General features: G+C 37.1%; 1 protein-coding gene and 1 pseudogene across 1 annotated transcript in view; one reads left to right on the forward strand and one right to left on the reverse strand.

The window, feature by feature from the left end:
• Nucleotides 1–405: 405 nt before the first annotated feature.
• Nucleotides 406–22947, forward strand: LOC107566106 (ribokinase-like; annotated as a pseudogene).
• Nucleotides 22948–23053: 106 nt separating this feature from the next.
• Nucleotides 23054–26352, reverse strand: part of mrpl33 (mitochondrial ribosomal protein L33) — a 4089-nt gene continuing 790 nt past the window's right edge. The window contains exons 3-4 of the mRNA XM_016251485.1: nucleotides 25889–25995; nucleotides 23054–23445 (exon numbers count right to left, since the gene is read on the reverse strand). Of these exons, the coding sequence (XP_016106971.1) occupies nucleotides 23396–23445; nucleotides 25889–25995 (157 nt within the window). The 3' untranslated portion in view covers nucleotides 23054–23395. The remainder of the gene's footprint in view (nucleotides 23446–25888; nucleotides 25996–26352) is intronic.

Here is a 26352-nt window from a genome sequence, read left to right on the forward strand (position 1 = left end):
CTCACAGACATAGCATGTTTCCAGGAAAAGGCCCTTTCATTTAAACAATATGGACTTTGAGAACTGACTGAATTGCCCATCTGTCGTTCCTTTGAAAACAAATTGCATAGCTGTACAAAGATTGAACATCCACAATGCATTAATTCATCAGTTTTAAAATGTTAAATTAAGGAAACTAAATAGGTTGCTTTAAATACAAACTTTGTGTATTAAAATTATTTTAAATGGAAAATCTACTTGGAATTTCTCTGAATTTTATGAATTCGTTTTACTTTATTTACTTTTATGTACTTAAAGTATAGTTCACCCAAAAATGAAAATCTTGTCGTCAATTACTCATCTTCATGCAGTTAATTCAAACCAGTATGACTTTCTTTTTTTAATCTGTGTAACCCAAAAGAAGATATGGTGAACAATGTTTCAACTGTTTTGGTCCATATAATGAAAGTCATCTTTCAATTAAAAAAAAGAAAATAATTACAATTAATAATAATTAAAAAAAACTAATAATGAGAGCTTTTTTTTTTTCAAATAATGTTCTTTTGTGTTACACAGAAGTGGTTTAGAAAAACGTGATTAAAAGATGACAGAATTTTCTTACAAGCACAATTAAATGTGGATTCCTTTTTACAGCCTAGTCCCATATGTGTTTCTGTTAGTCAGGCACCTCGGCTTCCCATGGCTGGAGAGACGATACATGGACACAGGTTCTTTATTGGTTTTGGTGGCAAAGGGGCCAATCAATGCGTCCAAGCTGCACGAATGGGGGCCAAGACTGCCATGGTGTGCAAAGTACCCCAATATGGTCTGCTTTCCTGAACATCCTAAATAACTGAATATAGCCTGAAGTACACATAGACACAAAAAGTTTAGGTTGATACCCAGCAATTCATGTATTTCAGCATTTAACCACACAAGAGAACCTAACCAAGTAATAAAGCTCTTCATTTTGTCAGTGCAAGACCCCAATCAATATCGAAGCGTATGCAGTGTGTAAAAATAAACTCCTAAGCTTTCAGAAACATTCAAAGAGAGATCACACTTCAAAGACAGGAGGCCAGGTAGTGAAGGGTCTCTGCTGCTGGGGCTTAGGACCCCATACTTGGCATTTCTTTACCAGTGTGGGATAAAAGCAGACCCAGCTGGGAAAAAAGGAAGCCTTTTGCCCCTTACCTCAACACTGAACGTCTCATAGAGAGAAAGAGAAAGAGGGAGAGAGGTGGAGATTAAAGATGTATTTGTAGAGTGGAGGCATTTGTTTGGGGATGCTATATCTGGAAGGCTTGGACTGATATAGCAATGCAGAACTTTGACCAGTCAGCGAGTTGCTAGAAAATACCATCTCAAGTTCAGCTTTTCATCTTTGGTTTCTTTTTCTCTTTAGGTCGGCAGAGACGTTTTTGGGAATGACTACATTCAAAACTTCAAAAATAATGACATATCGACTGGTAATAGCCAAACAGTGTTACATTGTTTCACATCTAAGGCTTTGTTAAGATAAGCAGCAAAATATATTTTAAAATCAGATTTTTCAGTGTATGTAACTCAAATATATTTAGTTTTTCATCATTGTAATTTGGAACAGAAAAAAATTTTTTTTTACAAGCCTAAGGAAAAATTTGTAGATGATTTGAAATTTGATTAAAATAGTGTTTCAGTTTGAAATATAAGATTGTATTTCAAGTAATACATTTTTCCATTATTTGGGTTGCAGTGTGCGTGTAACTTAAATACATCATGTGCAATAGTTCCTAGCTGTGTCAGAATTCACAAATATTTGGTGCCTTTTTCCCCTTATATGAAAAATGTGAACAGGGTAAGTAAATTAAAATGGCATACATATGTATGAATGTATAAAATACAGTGATGCCTTTGATGTGTTTGTTGCATGTACCTTGATGAAAGTTCAGCACCATGGTATGATGCCATGATGGTCATAAGCAGAAGCAAAATTTCCAGTTTTATGTCCTCTAATTTCCATGATGACAACTACTTTCATCATGCTGATATCTATGTCATTATTAGTCTAACAGCCGATGTAGATATGCAAAATGATGAACAGTGACAAATAGAAAAAAAATCTTGCTTTGGAGATGTTTAGATATTTTTACTTGAAAACAAGACCAAAATACTAAGAACTCTCAGTTTTGCAGTTCAGTTCTGTTCTTGGAACACCAGTTTGCAATCTGATAATGACATCATTTAAAATATATTGTCCCTGGCTGTAGTTATCTACATTTTGTTAGTTACTTGTAGTTTAACTTAATTAACTGTATTATTTATTTCAACTGTTATTTATAATTTATTAGATAATTAAATGATGCATATCTTCAAGCTACAGTGTTAAAATTGCATCAACACTGTTTGTAAGTCTGCATATGTACTGCCTTTATTTATAAACACAGTAAAATATTTTAAATGAGCATTCAGACTTATTCAATTCAGTTTTTATATACGGTAAGCAATTTGAGTTATCCGCTTCTCTCTCTCTCTCTTTTTAGCCTATGTAGAACAGACTAAAAATGCTGCAACTGGAGTTGCCTCTATCATCGTAAATGACAGGTAAAATGAAATTGGTCCGGGTACTGAGCCCTGCTGCATCTCCTGAGTTTTAAAAGCCCCTAAAATAACATAAACACCACTAAGTACTCTTCTGAATGATACATGGATGAGCGAGAAGCTCGCTACCTGTGTCCAGCTCGCCTACGCAGGGTAATTTTAGACCCAGTTTAATGTAGCGCTGCTTGGACTTAAAGAAAGGTGACATAACCAGTCTGCCACTAAATGTAAGGCCTGCTGCACTGTAAATGTCATGGTTTAGTGATCCAGCTTAAGTGCTGAGCCTTGTGGAAGTCCACTAGCACCACAGTGAGCACTCAAAGAAGAGCTCTGTTTGGCGTCATGATCACTATAACATCCTATTGAAATCCTAGTGTTCCAGCTTACCGTTTGAATATCACAGCAATGTGAATTAGAACAATTATGTCGCAGGGTAACAAGGAAGCTTTAAGGAGGAAAAAAAAATTATAATATCTCCTGACTCTGCTCTGTGGTTTTCTGAACACCTAACTAAACTCTTTATTTGTGTCTGTCTTATTGTGACACTATAGCAAGATAATTTATTTAAAATAATGGTATTCTGTTTGATATTCTGTATCAAATACAATGGTATTCATACATGTGTGACTTAAATGTCTGAATAGTTTTTAGAGCCACTGTATTTTCCTATGATGCAACCTCTTATTTTTATCATTTCTTATAAATCTGGATTTATAATTAAATCTCATTCTAATTACCAGTAATGTCTCCTTGAATGTTTATATGCATCTTGTGGTCATGGTTAATATATTGTATTTACAGGGGAGAATGCCATAGTGATTGTCGCTGGTGCTAATATGCTCTTGGGGCAAGAGGAACTGCACTAACCGCCATAGTAAATGCAAAGGTGCTTGTTTGCCAGCTTGAAATCAACCCAGATACATCACTTCAGGCCTTGAGAATGGCCAGAGAGAACCACGGTCAGTCATGCATCTTGGCTTCATATCTCAATATACTTGTAAATATATTTATATAGCACTTTTCACAATAAACTTTGTTTCAAAGCATCTTTACATAATATCATGATGTTAATGTTTATAATACTTTCATGCATTTTAGTAACATTTAGCAGATTAGACCTGGGCAATAATATAGTTTAAACTTTGCGACATGACAAGCAATCAAGCAGTTGAGATATGCTATATGGCAGGGTTCCTCAAATCTTGCCCTGGAGGGCCAATGCGCTGCCGAGTTTAGCTCCAATCCTGATCAGACTCACCTACCTGTGATTTTCTAATGATCCTGAAGACATTGATTAGCATGCTCAGGTGTGTTTGATTAGGGTTAGAGCTAAACTCTGCAGGAAAGTGGATCTCATGGGCCAGATTAGAGGATCCCGGCTATATGGTATATATGGCCCTATGAGAGTGTGTATCCAACTATATATCAGTATATATCCAACAAATATAATTATATTATGAGCGATAATATAATTACATTTTGTGACAAAATAAAAGATCAGGCAGTTGAAATTTGCTATATAATATTTATTGCTTTATGTACGTGTACTGTACACTGTAAAAACAATCTGTGAAATTTACGGTAAAAAAAAAAACAGCAGCTAGTTGCCAGAACTTTACCATAAAAAAAAATGTTAGCAACATTTTAGGTTTTACAGATTTAACTAAAATTTACTGTAAAAAAAAAATTTATAATAATTTTCATTAACTGATATATGTCAACAAACAGAAGAGGACAACACCGGTAATACAATTCAGTTTATTAAAGGAGGCTTCAGAAGAGGAGACAGCAGTTTGCGACTTGGCAGCCAGAAACGGATGTCCCTGGTGAAAAGCCAGATCTTTTGACCCGGATGGTACTAGGGAGCGTTAGTTGAGAGCAGGTTTTCCTCTTGAGGTTTAATTGTCATGAGAGATTCAGTGAGATGAAGTTCCCGGAGGATCCTGAGTCGAGGGGGGCTTGCACTGAAACAGAAGAGCAGAGGTTACCTGCACAGTAGTTCGAGATAATGGTGCAATCATAGGTTGAAATTGTAGGGTACTCACCGCTGGGCATGGTGGACGAACTGGGCAGACCGACATCAGATGTAATAATTCTCAGTTGATGCTCTGAGATGGTATGAATCAATCTGCATTGGTTCTGGTGCTGGAGGTGAGTTGGGCAGAGAATTCAACATTCAGCCCTTGTCGGAACATGTTGATGAGCGCTGCTTTGTTCCAGTCGCTGGTGGCTGCAAGAGTGCGGAACTGGAGAGCGTAATCATTCACAGAAAATAAGATCATTCATAGAAAATGACGTAACCGGAAGAGTTGGTTGTTGACTCTAGAGCACGTCCAGACAGGAGCGAGATGTATGAGATCTTGGCCCGATCACTGGGGAATAATTGGGGTTGCATCTCAAAAAATAAGGAGCATTGGAGTAGGAACCCACTGCATTCCTCCTCCTCACCAGAATATGTCGTCGGACAGGCCATGGGACTGGCGGAGGCAAATTGAGTTGACGAGGTGGTGAGCGAAAGAAGTGACTGACGAATGGATTGTACGAGCTCAGCAAACAGATCCTGGTTCCGATCACTGCTTGGTTCAGTGTTGCTTTGCATATTTTGTGGTCTGGTCTTCTGTCAGCAAACAGAAGTAGTTCAACTGTAGTTTATTAAATGAGGCTTCAGAAGAGGAGAAAGCGATGATCAGAGGTATGGATATTCTCGGAGAGTTCAGAGCATAGACTTAGCTGAATAATCACACTGGTGTCTTTGCAGGTGGTGATGGACCCGGAGAGCTGAGCAAACGACTGAAGATGAATAGGTAAGTAAATCAGGTATGGCGCCAGGGAGGTTGATGCATGCATGTGAACAACAAGACCAGACAATGAGGAAGGGATGCGATGGTAGCTTTATACCTGGATTGATTGGTGATGACAGGTGGAGTGCATCAGTATTCGGGTGAATGTGAACAAGTGGGAGGAGCTGAAGGATCTGGCTTTGCTGTTGACTCCGTGACAATATAATGTTAATATACCAACCTATTAAAGTACTAATGATTTGTACCTTGATGAGAAAGTCACATGATGAATCAAAACTTATCACAAGCAGCTTTTCCACAAGCTAAGGAGGAGAATTGACAGATTTTTACCGTCTTTTACCATTAAAATTACAATACATTTTTATGTATGCAAACTAAATTGCATATACTAAACTCTCCATCTTCTTCTAAATGTTTTTCATTTAAAATTTTTCATTTTTATAAAGCATATCAGAACTGTGAACTCTCACACGACTCATTCATTCATCTCATGTGCTCGTTAGTTTTGCCACTTATTTTCCTTCATTATTTCCTTCCTCTTCCATATTACATTGTCCACTTATGGATGCATATCGATTTCTCTTTAGCTCACTCAAGGAAACTAGGGGCACACTGCCTATTCCTAAAACACTCTCACTTTCATTAGAGAGGCAGTTCACCCAAAAAATTCCCTCAATGTTTCAGACAGCAAAGCTCCAACAAGGACACACACACACACACACACACACACACACAAACAAATAATTAGCAGTGAATAACATCATTTCAGTCTGTTTCTCAGAACATTTATCGGAATTTACATTTACATTTATTCATTTGGCAGACGCTTTTATCTAAAGCGACTTACAGTTGAGAAATGCAACAAGCGATTTATTATAAGATGGCAATAAAACACGAGAAGTGCACACTATACAAGGTTGCAGTCATCATTCAAAATATTAAAAGCTAGGACAGGAAGGGATAAAGGATATTAAGAGAATAGAAAAAGTGAAGGCATAGAATTTTTTTTTTTTTTGGGAGACAGTTAGATGATCACGGAAGAGATGAGTTTTCAGTTGTTTCTTGAAGATTGTCAGGGATTTGGCTGTCCGTATGGAGTTAGGTAGGTAATTCCACAGGGTACAGTGAAAGAAAACGTCCTTGAGAGTGATTTTGTGCCTCTCTGCGATGGGACCACGAGCCACTGCTCATGTACTGACCACAGGCTTCTGGAGGGGATGTAGACTTGTAAGAGTGAGCGGAGATAGGAATATGTGGAGCCAGTGGCTGTTCTCTAGGCAAGAACCAATATCTTGAACTTGATGCGAGCCGCGACTGGAAGCCAGTGCAGAGAGATGAGGAGCAGTGTGACATGATCTCTCTTGGGCTCATTGAAAACAAGACGTGCTACTGCATTCTGAATCATTTGCAGAGGTCTAATTGCACATGTTGGAAGTCCAGCCAGAAGAGCATTGCAATAGTCCAGCCTAGAAATGACAAGGGCCTGGACAAGAAGCTGTGTTGCAAGCTTTGTTAAGAAGGGTCTGATCTTCCTGATGTTGTGTAGTGCGAACCTGCATTATCATGCTGATTTTGCAATATGATCCTTAAAGGTCAGCTGATCATCAAGGATCACCCCAAGATTCCTGGCTGAACACGATGGGATTATTGCGGAATATAGCACGCCAGTCGTATGAACTACATTTATTGTACTTTCATGCTGCTTCTTTGTCTTCTTTGGAGCTTGACAGTGTAAATCACCATTCATTTTACAGTTTTAATGAGAAAATACCAGCTAGGACAATCTTCAGTATATGAATATATGAATATGAAAAACATGAACTTTCAGGTGTGAATTTTACGTTCAAAGCACAGAATTCTTTAACATGTAAGACCAAAGTTTGCACTGAGTGAATTTCAAATGTCGTTTATGGGAAGGGAATGTGTTAAGAAGCTGACAACTCACATTGGAACATGATAAACTGTTGATGTGTTACAGCTCTGCTATGATTAAACCTTTACTGTATTCTTACTTTTAAGTCAAATTAACCAGATGTATTGTACTGTATGTAATAGCCAATGCTGTACAAGTAAATCAAGATACACAGTAGCCTCAAGTGTGGCTTTAAATTATAAAATAAGTATGCTGCTTTAATATTTATGATAAAACAATAGTGATAAACACTGTTTACTGTGGAACATGTCCTTAGTTAATGTGATGGACTAAACTAAGACACCTGTGTGAACTTGAAGGTACCTGATCACAAACGCAAAAAAATTTCTTGGGACTAATTGGTTAAAAGTAATTACAAAAAAGTACAGTAATTGAAATTTTTTTAAGTGTGGCTTTATTGTCCAAATACTTTTGAGGTCTGCTAAAGCAGTGGTTATCAACCTTTATGACCTGAAAAACCCCCATGAACAAGATATTTGAAGACATTTGAAAATTTTGATTCTGTATGTTTTTCAGTTATATATATATATATATATATATATATATATATATATATATATACATACTGTATATAGTAATTGAGGGGAAAAATAAATAAGAAATGTGTTTTTTAATATGTGTTATTTTTTTATTATAATAAGTGTACACTATATATATATATATATATATATATATATATATAGATAGATAGATATTAAACTAAATCATTTTAATTCATCCTGTGGGCACCTGATTGGGAACTACCACATTAAAAATATAAGGTTTACAAAATGTCTTTGTGCATATTTGATTATAGGCCCTTTTAATCATCAATTCATGAGCAACAATAGACAAAATTCGTACATCCAATATGAACATATTTTTCTAGTTAAGATCATCTTCAACCCTGGGAGAAATTTTTCAGCAGAAATGTTCCTTTTGACATAATAAATATTCCCACCTCTTAAATTGTGTCGTTTACTAAGCTTACTAGAAATCCCCTAACAGACAGGAAGGATATGCTTTGGTTACAGTTACTTCCTGTGGTTGAGTTTTACAAAACATTTAAAGTTTAGGAATGAGAGAAAGAAAGAGAAAAGGAACTGATAGCCAAAGATTGACGTTGTTATGAAACTATGGTTATGTCGAGAAAAGAGCAAAGTTTGATTATGTCAAATCAAATGAATGCAAGTAGCTCAGAGGGCAAGTTTCATACTGACTGTCTGACGTGAACTGCGGTATGTCAGTATCTGTGACTGAGCTGTGTCTGCGTGCACGCCGCTTATAATTAACTCATAACAATAGTTTGACATCATAGAAATTATTTATCTTGGTGTTTACATTTTTACTTGTGGTATTTGCATCACTTTTGTTTCTAAGAAAAAAAAGTGGTAACACTTTATTTGAAGGGGTGTGCATAAGACTGACATGACACCTTCATAATCATGACATGACACATGTCATGAATATGAAGGAGGTTTTATGCATGTTTATGACAACTGTCATTAAGTGTCATTCGCTCAGTTATGTAATTTTTTATGCAAATATGACATTATTTGACCTAACCCTACCCCTACCCTTACTACTAACCATAGCCCATAACAAAGACATCTCAAACAATGTCATCTTTGCATTAAAAATTACATAACTGAGCGAATGACACTTAATGACAGTTGTCATAAACATGCATAAAAAAACTTCATATTCATGACATGTGTCATGTCTTGATTATGTAGGTGTCATGTCATGATTATGAAGGTGTCATGTCAGTCTTATGCACACCCCTTCAAGTAAAGTGAAACCAAAAAAGTTCTCATGTAACCCAATATCTGGGTTATATGATATCTGTATATATGATATAATATCTGAATAATATTTTCTGTTTCTTACAGTGAAGACCATTTGTAATCCAGCTCCAGCTATTGCAGACCTGTGTTCTGATTTCTACAAAGTATTTGATGTTTTCTGCTGTAATGAATCTGAGGTGAAAAACAATATTAGTCACATTGCATGCAAAATATCGCATAAACAGGCTAAATTTGCTCCACATTGGTATGGTTCTGTGGGTGGTTGCCAGGGTGTTGCTATGCTTAGGTGTTCAGAAGGATTTTTTGTGAGTTGCTAGTGTGCTGCCATTTTAAAGTAAAATATGTCATTATAAAGTTATAAATGAACATTAAATAATGAATACCAATTCCAAAAAGCAGTTTGACATTAACTTTGAACCCAAATTGTATTTTGGCTCCCTTTACCTGAAGAGCCTATTTTCCAAATAGGTCTTCAGGTTCGTTGAAGAAGGCAACTAGAGTAAAACGAGAGCTCAGTTACCTTGCCTGGTCATGACCTGCATACTAGAAACAAAATACAACAGCCCAAAAAGTCACCTACCTGCCAAATGCAAGAAATTATGGGGTTGGCTGTTGTGTCTTACAGTAACTGTTATGTTAGGGGCCGCCCACTCTCACATCGTGGAAGGGCAAGATGACAGAGAAGGGATTGAATTGATGGGAAACAGTAAAGTTAAAGCAGCCACAACCAGGCAGGCAGATGCACAGATGGTGTGTCAGTGTGGCCTGGGGCAAAAGTTCCAGCGTGACTGAAAGTTTGAGCCAGAGTGCTCCGTCAGGGCAGCTTTGATGTGGCTGGGAGGTTGGAGGGGGAAAAATGCACAGGTGGGACTTAAAAGTGAGAGCCCTCAGTACAAATCAACCCCTTAGATTCAGCCCTCGTCCCAGCTGTGCACACATTCGTGTACCCGCTTGGCTCTCACCCGACGACATCAGTTGCAAGAGTGAATGATGAATCATCAGCAGTTTACAGAAGCAGATAACCACACATTGATGAGTAATGTGCGCACTTTTTTTGTTTTGGCAGCCAGCTAGGAAAGATTGATGGCAAAGCTTCAAGTACAAAATGGATACTAATTGACCTGATCTTTCAGTTCTATCTCCACTCTTTTGGTGGGCTTGAGTGGGGGCTATCCTTCACACCTGCAGCATACACTATCCCCTCTGTTATTCATGTATGACATCATGTATGGTTTTTGTCCTTTCTTCTCCATATTCTTAACCACTAATCTTCAGCCAGTTCTGTGTAATCACATAAAGTGGTAAATATTGAAAAATGATTTGTGGTAACTTTGGCAGCAATAAATCTCAGAAAAAAAAGGGGTGATCATTTCTTTCCTGGTCTTATTGTGCACAGCTTGATTCAGTTCATAAAATTAAAGTTGCATCACGTCTTAAAAGAGCAGGTTCTGCAAATCCCTCTAAGTTTTCTCTTTATTCTCCATTTTCATGCTGTAACACCCACATTATACATGTTTCTATCATGTTTCATGATACAAACAATTCCTAATGGATACAATTGTGTCTGGCCTCACAGTTATTTTCTTGCTGAATGTCTGTTTCAAAATAAAATATGTCTAATTACTTAAAGCTGCAGTTCGTAAGTTTTGCCTCTTTGTCGCCATCAAAACCTGGAATTGCAGCTGTGTGCGGAATTATCTATCTTGTGTGGGTTGTGAGTCGGCACGGCTCCAGCGCGGATTAATCGAATGTTCTGGGGTGCGTTTCGCAAAAGCAACTATGGTCGCAAGTTCCGTCGTTACCAATAGATTTCAATGGAACTAACTACCATAGTTAGCTAACGATGCTTTTTGGAAGCGCACCCCTGAAGAGTATGTGTGTGTGGCAGTCAGTCACCGCACCGGTGTGGATATTTACTGTACTTCGCAATCACAGATTCTAGCCTAAGTCTTGGAATATGACCCAAATAAGAATTGTCACCGTATATTGCCATCTGAACAAAGTAAGTAACAAGTCTGCCACGTTTGTTCTGACCAACCGAGGAAAAAAGCATTACCATAAATCTTGCGACCAATGGTGATTCAATCTAAAGATCAGTTAGCTCATATAACATCAAACCGTTCAAATTATTTTTATTGTTATACTTTATTCTCAAATGATTAATGTTAACAACATCAGCATTGGTGACTATGAGTATAGTGTGTATTAGCGTGTAGATTTCAATTTCTGCACAGTCTAATCTCTAATTGTCATACTCTTCGAATTTCATATTAAGAAATTATTTTAACCCAAAAAGCTAATTATGCTCCCTTCGCACTGGTTTTCATAAACACATAATCCTTTATGGATTACAATCCGCCATCAAAATGATACATTTAATTATAGCTGCTGTGAGAAAAGGCTATAAACGCTCGCCAACCTGCAGGATCCTCACATGCGATAACCTAGTAGCCAGGACAACTTCTTTATGTTTATAGAAGTGACGTAATGACGCAGTGCCATGCTCGAATTTCCCGTGAAGACCTACCTGTATCACTCAAATTAAAAAACATTATTATAAGATAACCGTTGTGAATTGGGCTAAAGTAAAGTGATAGTTTTAAACACTGGCTGGTTATGTACTTGCTCAAATATTGTCTTCGGATCATTTTTAACCAAAAAAAGTTACGGACTGCAGCTTTAATTACTACTGTTTCATATTTAACTTTAAACCATGTTGTTATTTAGTTATCTAAATTTAGAAGTCAACAGTTTAGACAACTTTTTAAATTTTTACAATAGGTTAAATTTGTTAATAGAAATAATGCACTGGGTGTCATTAACTAACAATGAAGAACAATTTATTATATCATATATCAATCTAGATGAATGATTGTTTAAAAATGAATACTACTGTTTTTGTTAATTCATCTTTCTTGTTAATATACTGTATTGACTAATATCAATGTATCCAACTTGGAAAAAAAAAACATTAAACTAGATTTATAAATGCTAAAGAAGATATTGTTCAATCATTGTTGGTCCATGATGCAATGAACTGATGTTGTAATATTGTGTTAATACCAACTTTAAGTAACTTAATCAGCCAGATTCTCTTTAAACTGTTGCTCAGCTATGACAATAGTTGATCTGGAAATGAAAACTGTCAATTTGCATGCTGCATGCATGCCGTAGCTGAGAATACAACACAACCTTGCATTGCTTTCTAAACTTTGCCCTGATACATTTCACATAAAACCATGTTTATTTATCTAGAAGCATTTGCATGATTGGACATATAGTATGTTTCTGGCAACTGTATCTGTGTTTTAGAATGCATACATATTCGCATTGTTTCATTTTAGCTATTAGCATAGCTGTTATTAGCATAAATGTGACTGTTTCCTCATTATCTTGTGGTGTTCCTCTTAGGCAGAGCTGTTGACGGGTCTGTCCGTTACCTCAGTGGAGGATGCCAGTCAAGTAGGCCTGGAGCTGCTAAACAAAGGTTGTGGTTCAGTTATCGTCACCTTGGGGCCACAGGGCTGTGTGGTGTGTCAGTCCAGAAACATGGCCCCTAAACACATTCCCACCACCGCGGTAACTGCTGCAGATACCACGGTAAGACTGCAGTTGTTGAAGTTGCAGGTATTTGTATTACAGACAGTGGCGGCTCGTGGGTTTTAAAATACAGGAGGCACACTAATTGTATTGGTCTGGGATCCCTGCCGATTATTATTATTATTATTATTATTTGCTTAACCACTTTAAAATGGCTTTTTGGTTGCTTTTAGTCAGAAAACGTGAAGAAAACGACATACATACAGCAAGATAATATAACTTCACTTACCTGGCCTATCACTTGAAGCAAACATCCATCCCTTCTTAAAAGTCTGTGTTAAAAGAGAGCTGCCTGTTGCGCCATTTAATTAAGCCGACTGCTGTAGCCTATATCCAGTTAGGCTTGTTTTCTCTTTTTAAATTAAATTTGTTTATATACTGTTTGAATGACAGCTTGGTAAATCTGTTGGCGATCAAATATTCAATATCGCTACTCATCATAAGTACTTGGTACACTATCAGCGCAGCGGCAGATGTTCAAACTAATATCATGTAATTTACGTCTCTGTGATGATTGGTTGATATCAGAAGGGAGGCTAGCCTCCCTTGCAAGGTTTCTTTTCTCAACACTCCTCAGCGCTGAAAGTGAACACTCGATGCTGATTGGCTCATTTTTTTTACCAACGGAGGCACGAGGGCTCAGCTCTCCCCCGGCCTCCCCCTACCTCCCCCTTCTCTATCACCTAGCGGTAGTAATTACATCAGCAGATTCGACACATTCGCGAGCAGCACTTTCCAGCTTCATTAACATGTTATGGTATTACAGCTGTGAAATTACAAACAAAAAATACACATTCTGAAACAAGAACTGAAAAGAACTGTGAATTTTATTAACATTAAATCGTCCTCCTTCCATTTCCACCTCAAAATTTTGGGGAAGCTCTGCCTCCCCCGACGAGCCGCCACTGATTATAGAGACAGTATATTCGTTTTGTTCAGTCTATAAAAGTGTTCTTTTTTATTAAAAATGCTTTCTGGTTGGCTTATATCTTAGTGTGTTTCTAATGTTTAGATAATAGCTCAGGAAAATCACAACATTGTACACCTAATCCTCCTTTTTATGGAGCAAATTTGGATTTAAAACAGTTTAGGCACTTGAAGTATGAAGGAGAAGAAATGTATCATGCAGCATATTGAGTTAGTTATATGCAGCATATATATCTGGTGCTCAAAGCCTGTGACTCACCACACACGAGGGGTACTTCCTGGGGAGGTTCTCTAACACTTTACTCTTTGTTATAACAGCATGCCCCATTCACTGAGTTAGTCTCACAAAGGAGAAACTTTTAACTATAGATAACAGGTTCACTTTGCAATTTATTGTGGCCAAGAACCGCCCACTTAGATAGGAAGAGGCTCACAACTCACAAACCAGCCACACCTTTCCTATAGACTGGTAGTAGGCCTGTGAGCAAAAGAGTGGCATCTCATTGGAAATTATATAGTCTTAAGCAAATGATTGCATAGACAATACAGAATGGGAATGTAAAATGTATATAGACCTTGTATATAGTCTAGAATCTTTTCAGAAGGACACGTTTTATTAAAGACTAGTGCTGTCAAACGATTAATCGTGATTAATCGCATCCTATATAAAAGTGGTTTTTTTTACATTATATGTGTGTACTGTGTATATTTATTATGTATATATATATATAAATGCACACACATGCATGTATATATTTAATAAAAATATGTTTTGTTTATGTATAAAATATTAATATTTATATATAATATAAATTATATTTTAATATATATATATATATTTTTTTATATATATATACATGTATGTTTGTGTATTTTTATATACATATTAAATATGCACAGTACACACACATATTTTGTAAACAAAAACTTTTATTTTGGATGCGATATAATTTTATAATATAAAATTGTGCTTAAGGATATTGCTACTTAACTGCCTTTCAGTATCTTAAATGGCGAAAGCATATTGACACCTGATAACTATTGATATTGATAACAGCTGTTGATAACACCCATTCACTAATCAGACTGAATAGATCTTATAATACACATCACATCTGCAACTGGTTCACCTGAAGCTAAATCTACATGACACAGTATCCGAGAAAACCAGATGTTTTTATAGCCCTACAAATTTGTCATGCCACTACAGTCATCTGAGTGAATGATATTTAGTCATCAGTCATAATGTGCCCATACCATATGATCCACAAGCATGATTAGTTGAAGTAGTGTTTTAAATGGGTAGTAAACTCAATTTATGCATCATTTGGAACATTTGAATTGGCATTTTCATTCACCTAGTATGATTCTGATGTGGGCTTTAATTTTGACCTGAGATGTAGAAAAAAGTCGAAGTCATCCTGGCGAGAAGGCATTTCTTGAAGTTTCACGTCATTTCCTACTAAAACATCTCATTGTTGTTAGCATAAATGCGACTGTTTCCAGTTCAGTCTGGAGTTCTACGTATATGTTAATAGAATATGGCTACTTTACCTCAAATTTTTTACGAGTCTGACATCAACCTCGTGTTAATTGTGTATGTGGTTTTTCTGGTTTCCCTTCTGATTGTAATCTCTGAAGCGGCTTACTCATATCACAGCTGGATTTGCTAATTCTGGCGTCATCATAACTCATATTTCCTGTTTATTGTATTGCTCTCTAAATGTTTGAAACACCTAGGGAGTCTTGTGAAGAACAAGATTAATCATTAGTCACATATTAGATTGCGTCAAGCCAGAAAAGAAAGTGGACACATCATAGTGTGATGCAAGTTAAGCAATAAATATGTCCTGTCAGTGACCAAAAATGCCCCCCAAAAATGTTTCACTGCTTCTCCTTTCTTTATTTATTATTATTCTTTGGATTAGAAAATGTCTTGTAATTCATATAGACTGCATTTCAGTTCTCCTTTTTTAACCACATCTTGCATGGTTAACAAGAAAATGTGCAACTTTGTCCCACACCTACCTGTTAGTGTGACGTGCAGACCACCATCACTCTATGTATCTAAAATTCCAAGAAAAAAGTGATTTATTTGGAGAAGTTTTGAGACATAAATGAGGGTTTTCATCATTATTCCTTAAACCCTATGGTAGTTTTCAGCAGAATGAGCAGTGGATTCACAGCAAGATTCTTATGTGACCACATCCATATTTTTTAGTCATTGTTATTTCTTTTAGTCAAGGATTCTTCCTCAAATCACTGCACAGACATACAGAAAGATAACAGTGAAATCAAAGGACTTCTCTCTGGTGATGTACCTCTCCATTGGTCTAACTCTGGTGGACCTCTCCAATGATTTAGTCTGCTTTAACTCCTCAGTTAACCAGCCAGGCTAAATACATTCAGAAAGCCTTCCAGTTTTGTGGACATTCACATAAAGACCAGTCACTAGTCAGGCAAATATAATTGCACAAAAATTGAGAGACCACACAGCATTTCACCACTGGATTTACAAAAAATCTTTTCAATTTTAAGAAGTATTTTCTCAACATTTGAATTAATCACTCAGCGTGTTATGTAATCATGTATTACTGTGTCTTTGGAAGGCTTTTTGTCTTTCAAACACATTTAAATGCACAAATTCATGTTATTTCTTATTTACATGTTGTAATAATTCATCACTACAGCTGGGATCCATTTGCAGTTTTATTTGAGAAGTAGTCGTACAGGCAGAGGTCAGAACACAGACAAGGCAATATAGCAGAGCAAGCTGAGGGGTAAACATTAAACAGGCATGAGATCGGGGCAAACAGCGGTCCAAAAGCATGCATCTAAAAACAATAGCAAAAGTCCAAAAGGCAGGCAGAAAAGGATCAAAAAACATTAGACAGGCAAGATAACAACAAAAGACAATCCAAGGATACAGAAGCTGTGTCTCATTTAGAAGGCTGCACCCTCCGGAGGTCGCATCCTCTGTAGGATGCATATACGAAGTGTCCTCAACCTAGAATTAAACGAGAAGGCCTTCGTAGGACGGGCGGAAAAGGAAACCGGAATTATCACGTTGCTATGCCAACACATTTAGAGCATCTTGCGCTCTCACACTACTTAAATGAAGGAAATTTATTTCTAAATTTGGAAAGTAATTTGAAAAAAAAAATGCTTTTACTTGTTATATATTGTTATATATTTTGTTCAATGTTTGAGGAGCTGCAGCCTACGTACAGCAGGCATCTATTAGAGAAAAAAAAGGAGGAGGATATTAAAAACAAAGTTTATCCGTTTTTACCGAGGCGAATTAAGGTAAATTGTAAACACCACATTTGCGCTTGTGTGTACGTTACATCTGCCGGCGCCGGGCTTTTTCAAATTAACAACGGTTGTTCACGGCGACGCAAAGAATTGTGGGTTATCTGTAGCAGCGAAGGATACACCTCATGCATCCTCCGAATTCCTGTGAAAGAAGGTCGCATTCGAAGGTCGCATTCGGAGTGTCCTACTTGCTTTTCTGAAATGAGACAGCCTCGATGACGTATGCAGCCTTCGAATGCGACCTCCGGAGGACGCAGCCTTCTAAATGAGACACAGCTAGAGAGACCGCTCAGTAATGTCCACTTAGGTAAAACAAGACTTCGCAAAGAACCCTGGAGAGAGCTGACTATAAATAGCCCAGATAATACTGTTCAGGTGGAGAGGATTAATTACTACCAGGTACGGGGCTGATGGGAAAAATATAGTAAGACAGGGAAAATCAGTACTCTGGTGATAGGGCCCTCTGATGGCCCGAAGAGGTAGCCACGGAAGCGCTCTCCGTAACACATGTAATGCAGGGTACCCAGACCTTTTTTTCAGCTGAACCTCTTTCATCTAATACATTTTCTTGAAGTAACTCCTGAGATTTTAATGTAATAATTAAGGAACACATTTGCATATACACGGTTCAAAAGTAATCTAAAAGTAATTAAAAGTAGTCTGATTACCCAAAATGTGTAATGTAATAGATTCGTTATTAACAACAATTTTTGTCATGTAATTTGGAATCAGTAACAGACTACAATTTGTAAGTCAGTATAGTACAGTCAATATAGTACCAGAACATCAGTTTTGAGAATTCACTGTTGTGATGTTTGTTTTAAAGTTTTTTCTGCAAGCCATTTAATTTTCCAACAGCTGCAGTTATTATATGCAATGTTCACATACGCATTTGTAATAATGTAGTACCAGAAGCATCAGCTACTTATTTGTATGGATTATTTACAGTACATACAAGATTTTGTGAGTGGCACATACTGATGCAAGCAATGTATTTTATCTTTTATAATTACCACTTTACTATTACTACTCAAATGCATTTTAACAAAACTTAAAAAGGGGATCAAAGCCATGTGGTGCAACCAATGTGCAGGGAATTTTTTTTTTAAAAATCCTTAACTCTTAATCCTTACTTTTTATGTGCATACATATGTAGTTTTTTTTTCTTCATTTACAGTAATGAAAACATTTAGATATGCCTTTTATTTTGTCTGATCTTTAACCACAACACACTCGTAACGTCTCTCTCAAAACTCACACACTCACACATGTAGAACACAGCATGTGACGTCCAGTCTCATCAGGGTAGGCTGCCCCTGGCTCCCCTGCCCTTTCTGGATGACTCAGTGCTTAGCAGTGATCCACTCGGCGGGAGTCCTCCTGGCTGTGGTCTCCACGTGGCGGTCGGCCTGTTCCCGCGCAAATTGATGACCCATAAATCCTGAGTTGTTTAACTCTTTTGGATGCCCTGATCCCTCTTCCAGTAACTGTGTTTTTTCCCACTTGTTAAAAGCCTGGAGGAGGAGGGAATGGGGCCAAGTGCCAGATTTTTATCTCAACGGCTAGACAGGAGCAAGGCATGTTTCCATCAGCTTATTCTCAAAGAATGATGGCATATCACTTTTTTTTAAATAAACTTGTGTTGTGTTTCCCGTTATTTGGTCTGCCAGCAGCAAAAAGTATGTGACAAGTGTGTTTATTTGTGAGGACTATCTTTAGTCATTAAAGAACATTCAATAGGAGGTTAAAGTGTTTACCATGGTTCTCTCCGAGCATAGTGGTGTGAGTCACGAAGCCCAGCGATGCTCTGTGCTCCTTGGCCTGAATCCAGCGTTTTCTGCAGTGTCACCAAATCTGAGTATTTCATTCTAAACAACCCCTTGTTGTTCAGAGAATAGGCATGAAATTGCCTCAACTCTGGTACTGCAAGAATTGAATGCTGTCTTTTTGTTTATGTGGCTGTTTGCACCACAGCTCATACACAACTACTTAGCAACCAATGGTTTAGGACAGAAATTAGAATATTCCAAAAATATGTACTATACTTTTTAAGCCAAATGCCCACTGATCAACTTGAAACACCTTGATAACAGGATGTCACATTAATCTGTTGTTGCTGCAAGTACTCACTTTTGGGTCTGTCACACTTATTTAGACGTGAAAGAGGGGTATTCATTTAAACATAGATTCTGTCACTTACTGCAGAGTCTTTTTGCAACCAGAAGTCAATAAGTTAACTGAAATAAGAACAGAAACACCACGTAGACGTCATGGACAACAATTGGTGTCTTGATATAGTGTTGACGATATACTTCTTTGTGTTTGCTGAGGAAAAAAGTGGATGCCACAAAAAAAGTTTTGACTAAATTTGTTGGGTTGTGGACATTATGGCTTGTCAGTTCTTCGGCATGCATTTGAAGAGGGAAGGAGTTCCGTGTTCACAACAGCTAGCTCATTGGTCTTGCCAAAGCCATGAAAGACCGCCCATTAACAGCCACTTAGAAATTCTCAACTTTTTGTTGTTCCCAGAGGTTGAGAAGAGAGTTGGCTGCCAGATGAGTTGATGGGACTGCCTTAATTGTTTTTGTTTGAAAATGAATGAAAAATGGTGTGTGGGTTGCTAAGTTTACCAACTTTTTACTTAGCTTCTGGCTCCCAGATAGGGACATTATACACATCTCAAAGAGACAGCATCGGTGTGAACTCACAACCAAGGAATCCTTTCTCTTGGACACGAAGCAGTCTCAAGTTAAAAGGATCTTTTGGCAGTCTTTACGGCTTCACATCAGCTAGACACCTCTTCTGTGATCAAAAGCTGTGTGGTATGGCATTACATGAAAAGCACGGCAGGCACTATTGCAAATTTGAAAGGGCAAATAAGTAACTAGTTTTCCTCTGTGTGACTACCCACCCATTCTAAGATGAATCCCTTTCCTCTATAAATCTTACAAAGGCCTTTATGTATCTAAAACTGACCAACCCTTTCATAAGTGATTCTATCTGTAGCCTACGTATGTGTGCTCACAGAGACCAAGTTGTCTAACCTACAGCATACTCCGTTCAGATGGACTGTGGGTGGCCTGTGCTCTTGCATTTGGAGGTCAACCCAATTCCAGAACCTTGCCTTCAAGCCAGACAACACGGCTTGTAGTTGTTTCAGACAATCACAATCAGCCAAACTTGACCGCTATGAAAAGAGTCATAGAGGACCCACCACAGGGATCTTTACAGGAGAAGGTGGTGGGTATTTACCAGAAAACACTGCATGCCTCCAACCAACATTGATGTCATCACACCAAGGGACTGTAAATGAAGCCCACAAAGATCCCACACTGAGCCGCATTGGACAGCAGCCATTCTTTTGAGGGAACATATCCTAGTAGCATATGCTGTGGTGACACAAGACGACATCTTAGACCCCCAAGTGTGTTTATAAAAGATTAGAGATTTGACCATCAACAAACATTGAAGGTTGTACTGTATGTCTCTCGGAGCATCATTAGGTTTGCCTTCAAAAACACTTTTTATGGCACACCAACCTCTTGGAAATTCTGATGGCTTGTGATCCGCAACAGAATAACAGTGTTTGTTAGCATTGAATTTCTGGATGCCATCTTGATCATATCATCTGCGAGTCATCCACTCCTTCCATTGTTTTTGGAGACTTTTACTGTATTTAACCAGTGGACTTGCAGATGTACATTGTTGTTGTGATAAAATGTTGTTCCAACTGTGGTGACCATTCAGTTTTCCCATGCTTTTACTCCAATGGCCATAATCATGGACTAGCACCAAATTAGATGTTAGTTTAGTATATCGCATTGACAACTGACTTCATCATGCATTTAGAATCAATCCTATTAATTTCCTTGTTCACATTATTATCTCCAGGACCACAGGTTTTATTATTATTATTTATTATTAAGTACAATTCATCTGTATTCTACAAAAAAAAAAGTTTTAGGACTACAAACTGAACTGCTCTCTACATATGATTATGTGATTGTATTATTTTTATTTTCAATAGCTATGTATAGTTGTGCTGCCCAGCAATACATTTAAAAGTAGGAACTGCCACTATGACCAACTTATTGACCTATAGCAAAAATATCACCATTGTTGAATCTTATTGGAGTAAGAGAGGTGGGTGGAAGGTTTAGCCTTCATCTGAAGAAGGTGGAGACATTACCTAAATTGATTCCATACAAATTTTTTTCCAGAACTTTCCTCATGACCACACCATGTGTCCAATTGCAGATGTTCTTCCATTCACCCAAACAGACCAAATGCATGACTTACGCTAAATTGGGCAAAGCTGGACTGTGATCATTTTGTAATGGATTCTTGTCTGCATAGGTCACTTCATTCAGTCATCAATCAGCAGGGGAGTTTAGACAACTGCAGCCTTTGGCCTAGTAGCTATATGGATACCGAAGGGACAGTCAGCGGTGTGTAATAGAGATCGATGGTTAAGAGGCGGGCTATTGAGATGAGTAATCTGGTAGACTTGTGAGAACCAGTGACAGGGCTATCTGCGGTTAAATCGGAGCACATCATTGCATTCTTCGGTGCTTTCCCATCATAAATTCAACACCCGACATCACCCCTCCCCCTAAGATCCCAGTCTACCCCCTGCAGGCATGGTGAAACATGCCAGTGTCCTTATCAATTTCATACAAGTGGAGATAAAATAAAAGCAGCTTAGTGTGTATTACTGCTGACTTGGAAAAAAGAATGTCCCTAAATAAATAAACTAATAAACAAAATTTCCCCTTTGTCAGTTTCTTAAAATATATACATATATATTTTTAGTTTCAGATGGAGTTAGATTGAATTCAGTTATTTAAAAAGTTTTTACTGTAATATGCAATATTAACAGCAATATTTTACAATAATTACTGTAATCGAATAAATGCAGCCTTAGTGAGCATGGGAGACTTCTATTATTGTGTGTGTGTGTGTGTGTGTATATATACGTATATAGATGTTTATATATATATATATATATATATAATTTTCATAATGCATTAAATTTTGTACTTTTGATTTTGAGTCTAGACATGACTTGGACATATTGTCAGGCTACATGAGAATCACCCAACAATAAATATTCACTGAGTAATTACGAAGTAGGAGTAAATAAAAATGCACACACACACCAATAATGTCACACTGCAGGTCTCAGCAAGTGCACAACTCACAACAGAAGACCTTCACAAAGACTTCAAGACAGAAGGTGACCCTACACCACTGACAGAGGTCAAGGCAAGCTTAAAGCATGTGTGTTGTTTCACTCTGACCCGTGACCTGTGCCCAAGTCAGCATCTACAGACTTACTCACCATGCATTGGCATTGCACAACGGCAAACACAAATGACTCAGCACACAAATAGAGAATTAAAGTCATGTCATCATCATTAAATATTATCCGGAACAATTGGTAGTTTAATATTTATTTTAAGATTGACTCAATAAAATGTGTACATTGTGGTGCCATTTGTTTCCCAAATTTCTTTTGCAAGTTACAAACCTTTGGACCAACTGGCATTGAAAAGTAGACAGCACCCCCTGCTGTCATATTTGTTTCTCTAAGTGGTGATGAAAAGTTCAGTGTTCTACTTTTCCGCATTATGAGCATTCATTCAAATGCCACAAACTGAATTGAAAAAAATATGTCTTAACAGGGAGCAGGCGACAGCTTCATTGGCGCTCTGGCTTTCTACATGGCCCATTATCCCACAATGCCGCTGGAAGAGATGGCCAGGAGAGCCAACCTTGTCGCAGCCATGTCTGTACAAACTGTCGGCACTCAAACGTCTTTTCCATTTCAGAAGGATCTGCCAACTGAACTGAAGGTGACTCTTGACCTAAAAACAACACCATTAATCTGTGCACAGTGTCCACAGAATTATTGTTTGTATAATAAACAAAACCATTTTCCTGGAGAGTTCTGGATAATGTAACTTCCTGGCATTATTTGTAAATGGTATGATGTTCAAATATCTCTGAAAATAAACTAAAACCATATCAATTTACAGAAAGTACAAGTCTAATGGTTGTTTTTTTTTTTTTAATGAACACATTTTTTCTATTAAACACATTTTGCAGGCTAATTATTCCAACAAATCCACTTCAGCCTGAAGCAATCTGTCATTGAGTAGGTGGTTCATTGTTTGCAGTAGGTCAAACTTCTGACTTGGTACAAAAAAGAAAACAAAAGAACCAAGCAAATCCAACACAATACATATTATCCTGACAAGATATACAACTAATTTCTGGTCTCATTAGACCAGTCATCCACAGCTGCAGTGATGCAAAACCTTTACTTTGATGTAAATCTTCTTCCTTCATAGTTGTTTAGTGACACTTTCATATGTTGGATGTTGACCATCACACTGTGGCAGTTGTTTTATGCCAGTAACACTTTAAAAAGTCAATTTTCTCAGTGTCGGTATCAAAAGAGTCTCCCATTTTTAAAGAGAACGTATCTTCCTCTTCTCAATGAACAGAACATGTTTGTTCACTGTGGAGAGTAAACATTAAAACATTAACTGACATATGAACAGAAAAGAAAAAAAACACATTACAATCATTAATAAAACAATCTATTTTAAAGACCCCACAAAACGGTTAAACATAATTTGATACTTTGTGTTGACGGAGCACAACATATCGAAGGTCTATTTTGTCATCGTTTAAGAGTACACGACCTCGGTCGATTTCAATCTAGTGTCCACAGAACACTTGAGAGAAAAAATATTTATAAAGTGCATTTCGAAGGGTGGTCATAGGTAGCATGTTAAATTAATATATTTATTAAATATGTGTAACACAATATTTAACATATTTACCAAATATGACTGCATTGTCTTTCTGCTTTTTAAAGGCAAATTACAAGACAGCAATTATTTAGTCTAATGACAGTCTTAGAAAAAATAAAAACTAAACCTTCGTATAAGTGTATGGAAAACTATTTAGGTGGCACTATACAATACGTCTCAATTGTTAACATTAGTTAACATAAAATAACAATGATGAATACTTATACAGTGTTTATTAATAATAGTTGATGTTAATTTCAATATTTACTAATACTTTTTTTAAAGTTAAGTTGTATTTGTTAACATTAATTAACGCACTGTGAACAATGAACAAATATATTTTTATTAACATTAAGTCTTACCAAAAATACAATTGTTTGTGTTAGACACAGTGCACTATATAATGTTAACAAGATAGAAGTTTTGATTTTAAAAATATATTAGTAAATGCTGAAATTAACTCAATGAGATTAATAAGTAATATAATTTTAGAATGTTAATTTTGGGTTATGTTAAGTAATGTAGCTAACTAATGTAACAAATTAAACCTTAATGTAAAGTGTTACCAATATTTATTTAGAAGTGTTTCTTGTGATGGACATGCTCACTAGGCAATATTCTCTAAAAAATGACTGTGGAATAGTGGTCGACCGATATTGTTTTTTTTTCACGCGATCATGCAGGATACACATGCACATTTCACAAGATCTCACAACTGGGTCCGACTAAGTTTGCAAGGTTTGTGAAATTACATTTTCATTAGCCATTCAAAGATTTGTTTAAATGATGTAAATGCGTATTTGCTGAATGCTGACGGCAAATGAGAAAGTATTATGTTTGCTTTTTTATTGCTAATAATTTAAAAGCAATCGTTATAATAAGTTTTGTATACATTTTAATTCCTTTGTTTAACCGTTCTGTCGGATTATTAGACAGACTTCTATCCGGATTAGACAGAACTGTTAACGACGACGGCGGCGAACAAGAGGGAGAATGTTGGTGCATTCAAGTCATGTCGGATAGATCGTATTTACGAGTTGAAACTCGAAATTTTCTTTAAGCCCAGAGTTTCCGAGTTGGAGGCGTGTCAATGAGAAACATGGCGGAATCGATGGATTGGATGGTCTGTAGTTGAGGATACATTTTTGTTTAAATTGATAGTTTAGTTGTCCTATAAACTTAAATTGGTCATGTTCTTGTTACACAGCTAGTTAATGAAATCCAATTTAAAAAATGCTATCATTTTTGCACCTATAGGTGAAAAATCTTTTGATTTGAAATCTTTTTTTAATCTCTGTATTTTAGCGTTTGTTAATGCTGAAAATCAGTTATACTGGGATCCTGGTCTAAAAAAAAAAATATTAAAAACGCAAAACACACCTGATGCGAATTCTTTGCTCTTCATTTTCTATAAGCAGAGTTAACAGACCCTGTTGTATTTTCTTGTAATTTATTCAAAGAAGGTACACCGCCATCTTGTGCCGACTAAACGGACTTGAACGCACCTGATGTCGTAATTACGACTTGTCAACTCGTAAGTACGAACGTCCCAGGAGGACTTGAACGCAGCATGTGAGCACTGTGTGGAAAACTCAGCGCCGTCAAAATAAAAGTCCCGCCTCGAATGCATCGGCTAAACAGAAACATTTATCGGCCGATGGCGATATTTGAAAAATGCCAAATATCGGCCGATATATCGGCCTTGGCAATATATCAGTCGACCACTACTCTGGAATGATAATTATTTCAAATACTGGTGTATGTACACATTTTAATTCAAAGGTTTCCGTTTTCTTTTAATGAACAGGTTTCTAGTTTATTTGTCTTAACATTAACAGTGGGTAGGAAACGCAAGCTGTCAAAGTAATACAAAGTGAATGTTTTTAATAGAAACGGATGTGAATTTATAAAATGTGTAAAATAACTATATCTCACACAGTCTAAAGAGGTGGTTTACATGAATATATACAACTGGTCCCTTTCAAAGTGATCATCATATTTGGGAGTCTGAGGAAATCAATTCAGTGTTTGCCATTATACTTTCAACGACATAAAACACATTATCCACTTAGTTTGGCTTCTTTTGATGAAAACAGAATCTATATAGTAAAAGTAAACATGAACTAAATGGATTGTTCGCCTCACCTATAGGGTCATGCTTTCGCAAAACCAGTTTGTCCCTCAATCGGCCCCTCTTCGTGTTAAAGCAATAACCTGTGCCCGCCGCACTCACCATCTGAACCAGCAATGTCCTGAAACACAAGAAGCCAGAGGTAAGTACAAAGCACCGACTTCAATGTGTCTGTCCTACAACAAGACAATAAATAGGGTGACTATACGTGCCATTTTCCCAGGACGCGTCCTGGCCAGGATTTCTATATTGCCTAAAATCTCTAGGTTTTGGCTTTGTTTGCGTGTGCAGACCGATCGGTGTATGACATCAAAACACCATACAGACGGTTCCTTATGCTTTCAAAATGCTCTCGAGGTATTTTGATGTCATACACCGATCGGTCTGCACACGCAAACAAAGCCAAAACCTAGAGATTTTAGGCAATATAGAAATCCTGGCCAGGACGCGTCCTGGGAAAATGGCACGTACGGTCACC

The sequence above is a fragment of the Sinocyclocheilus grahami genome, unplaced genomic scaffold, assembly GCF_001515645.1.
Source record: "Sinocyclocheilus grahami isolate Dianchi unplaced genomic scaffold, SAMN03320097.WGS_v1.1 scaffold1047.1, whole genome shotgun sequence".
In the NCBI taxonomy this organism is placed as follows: domain Eukaryota; kingdom Metazoa; phylum Chordata; class Actinopteri; order Cypriniformes; family Cyprinidae; genus Sinocyclocheilus; species Sinocyclocheilus grahami.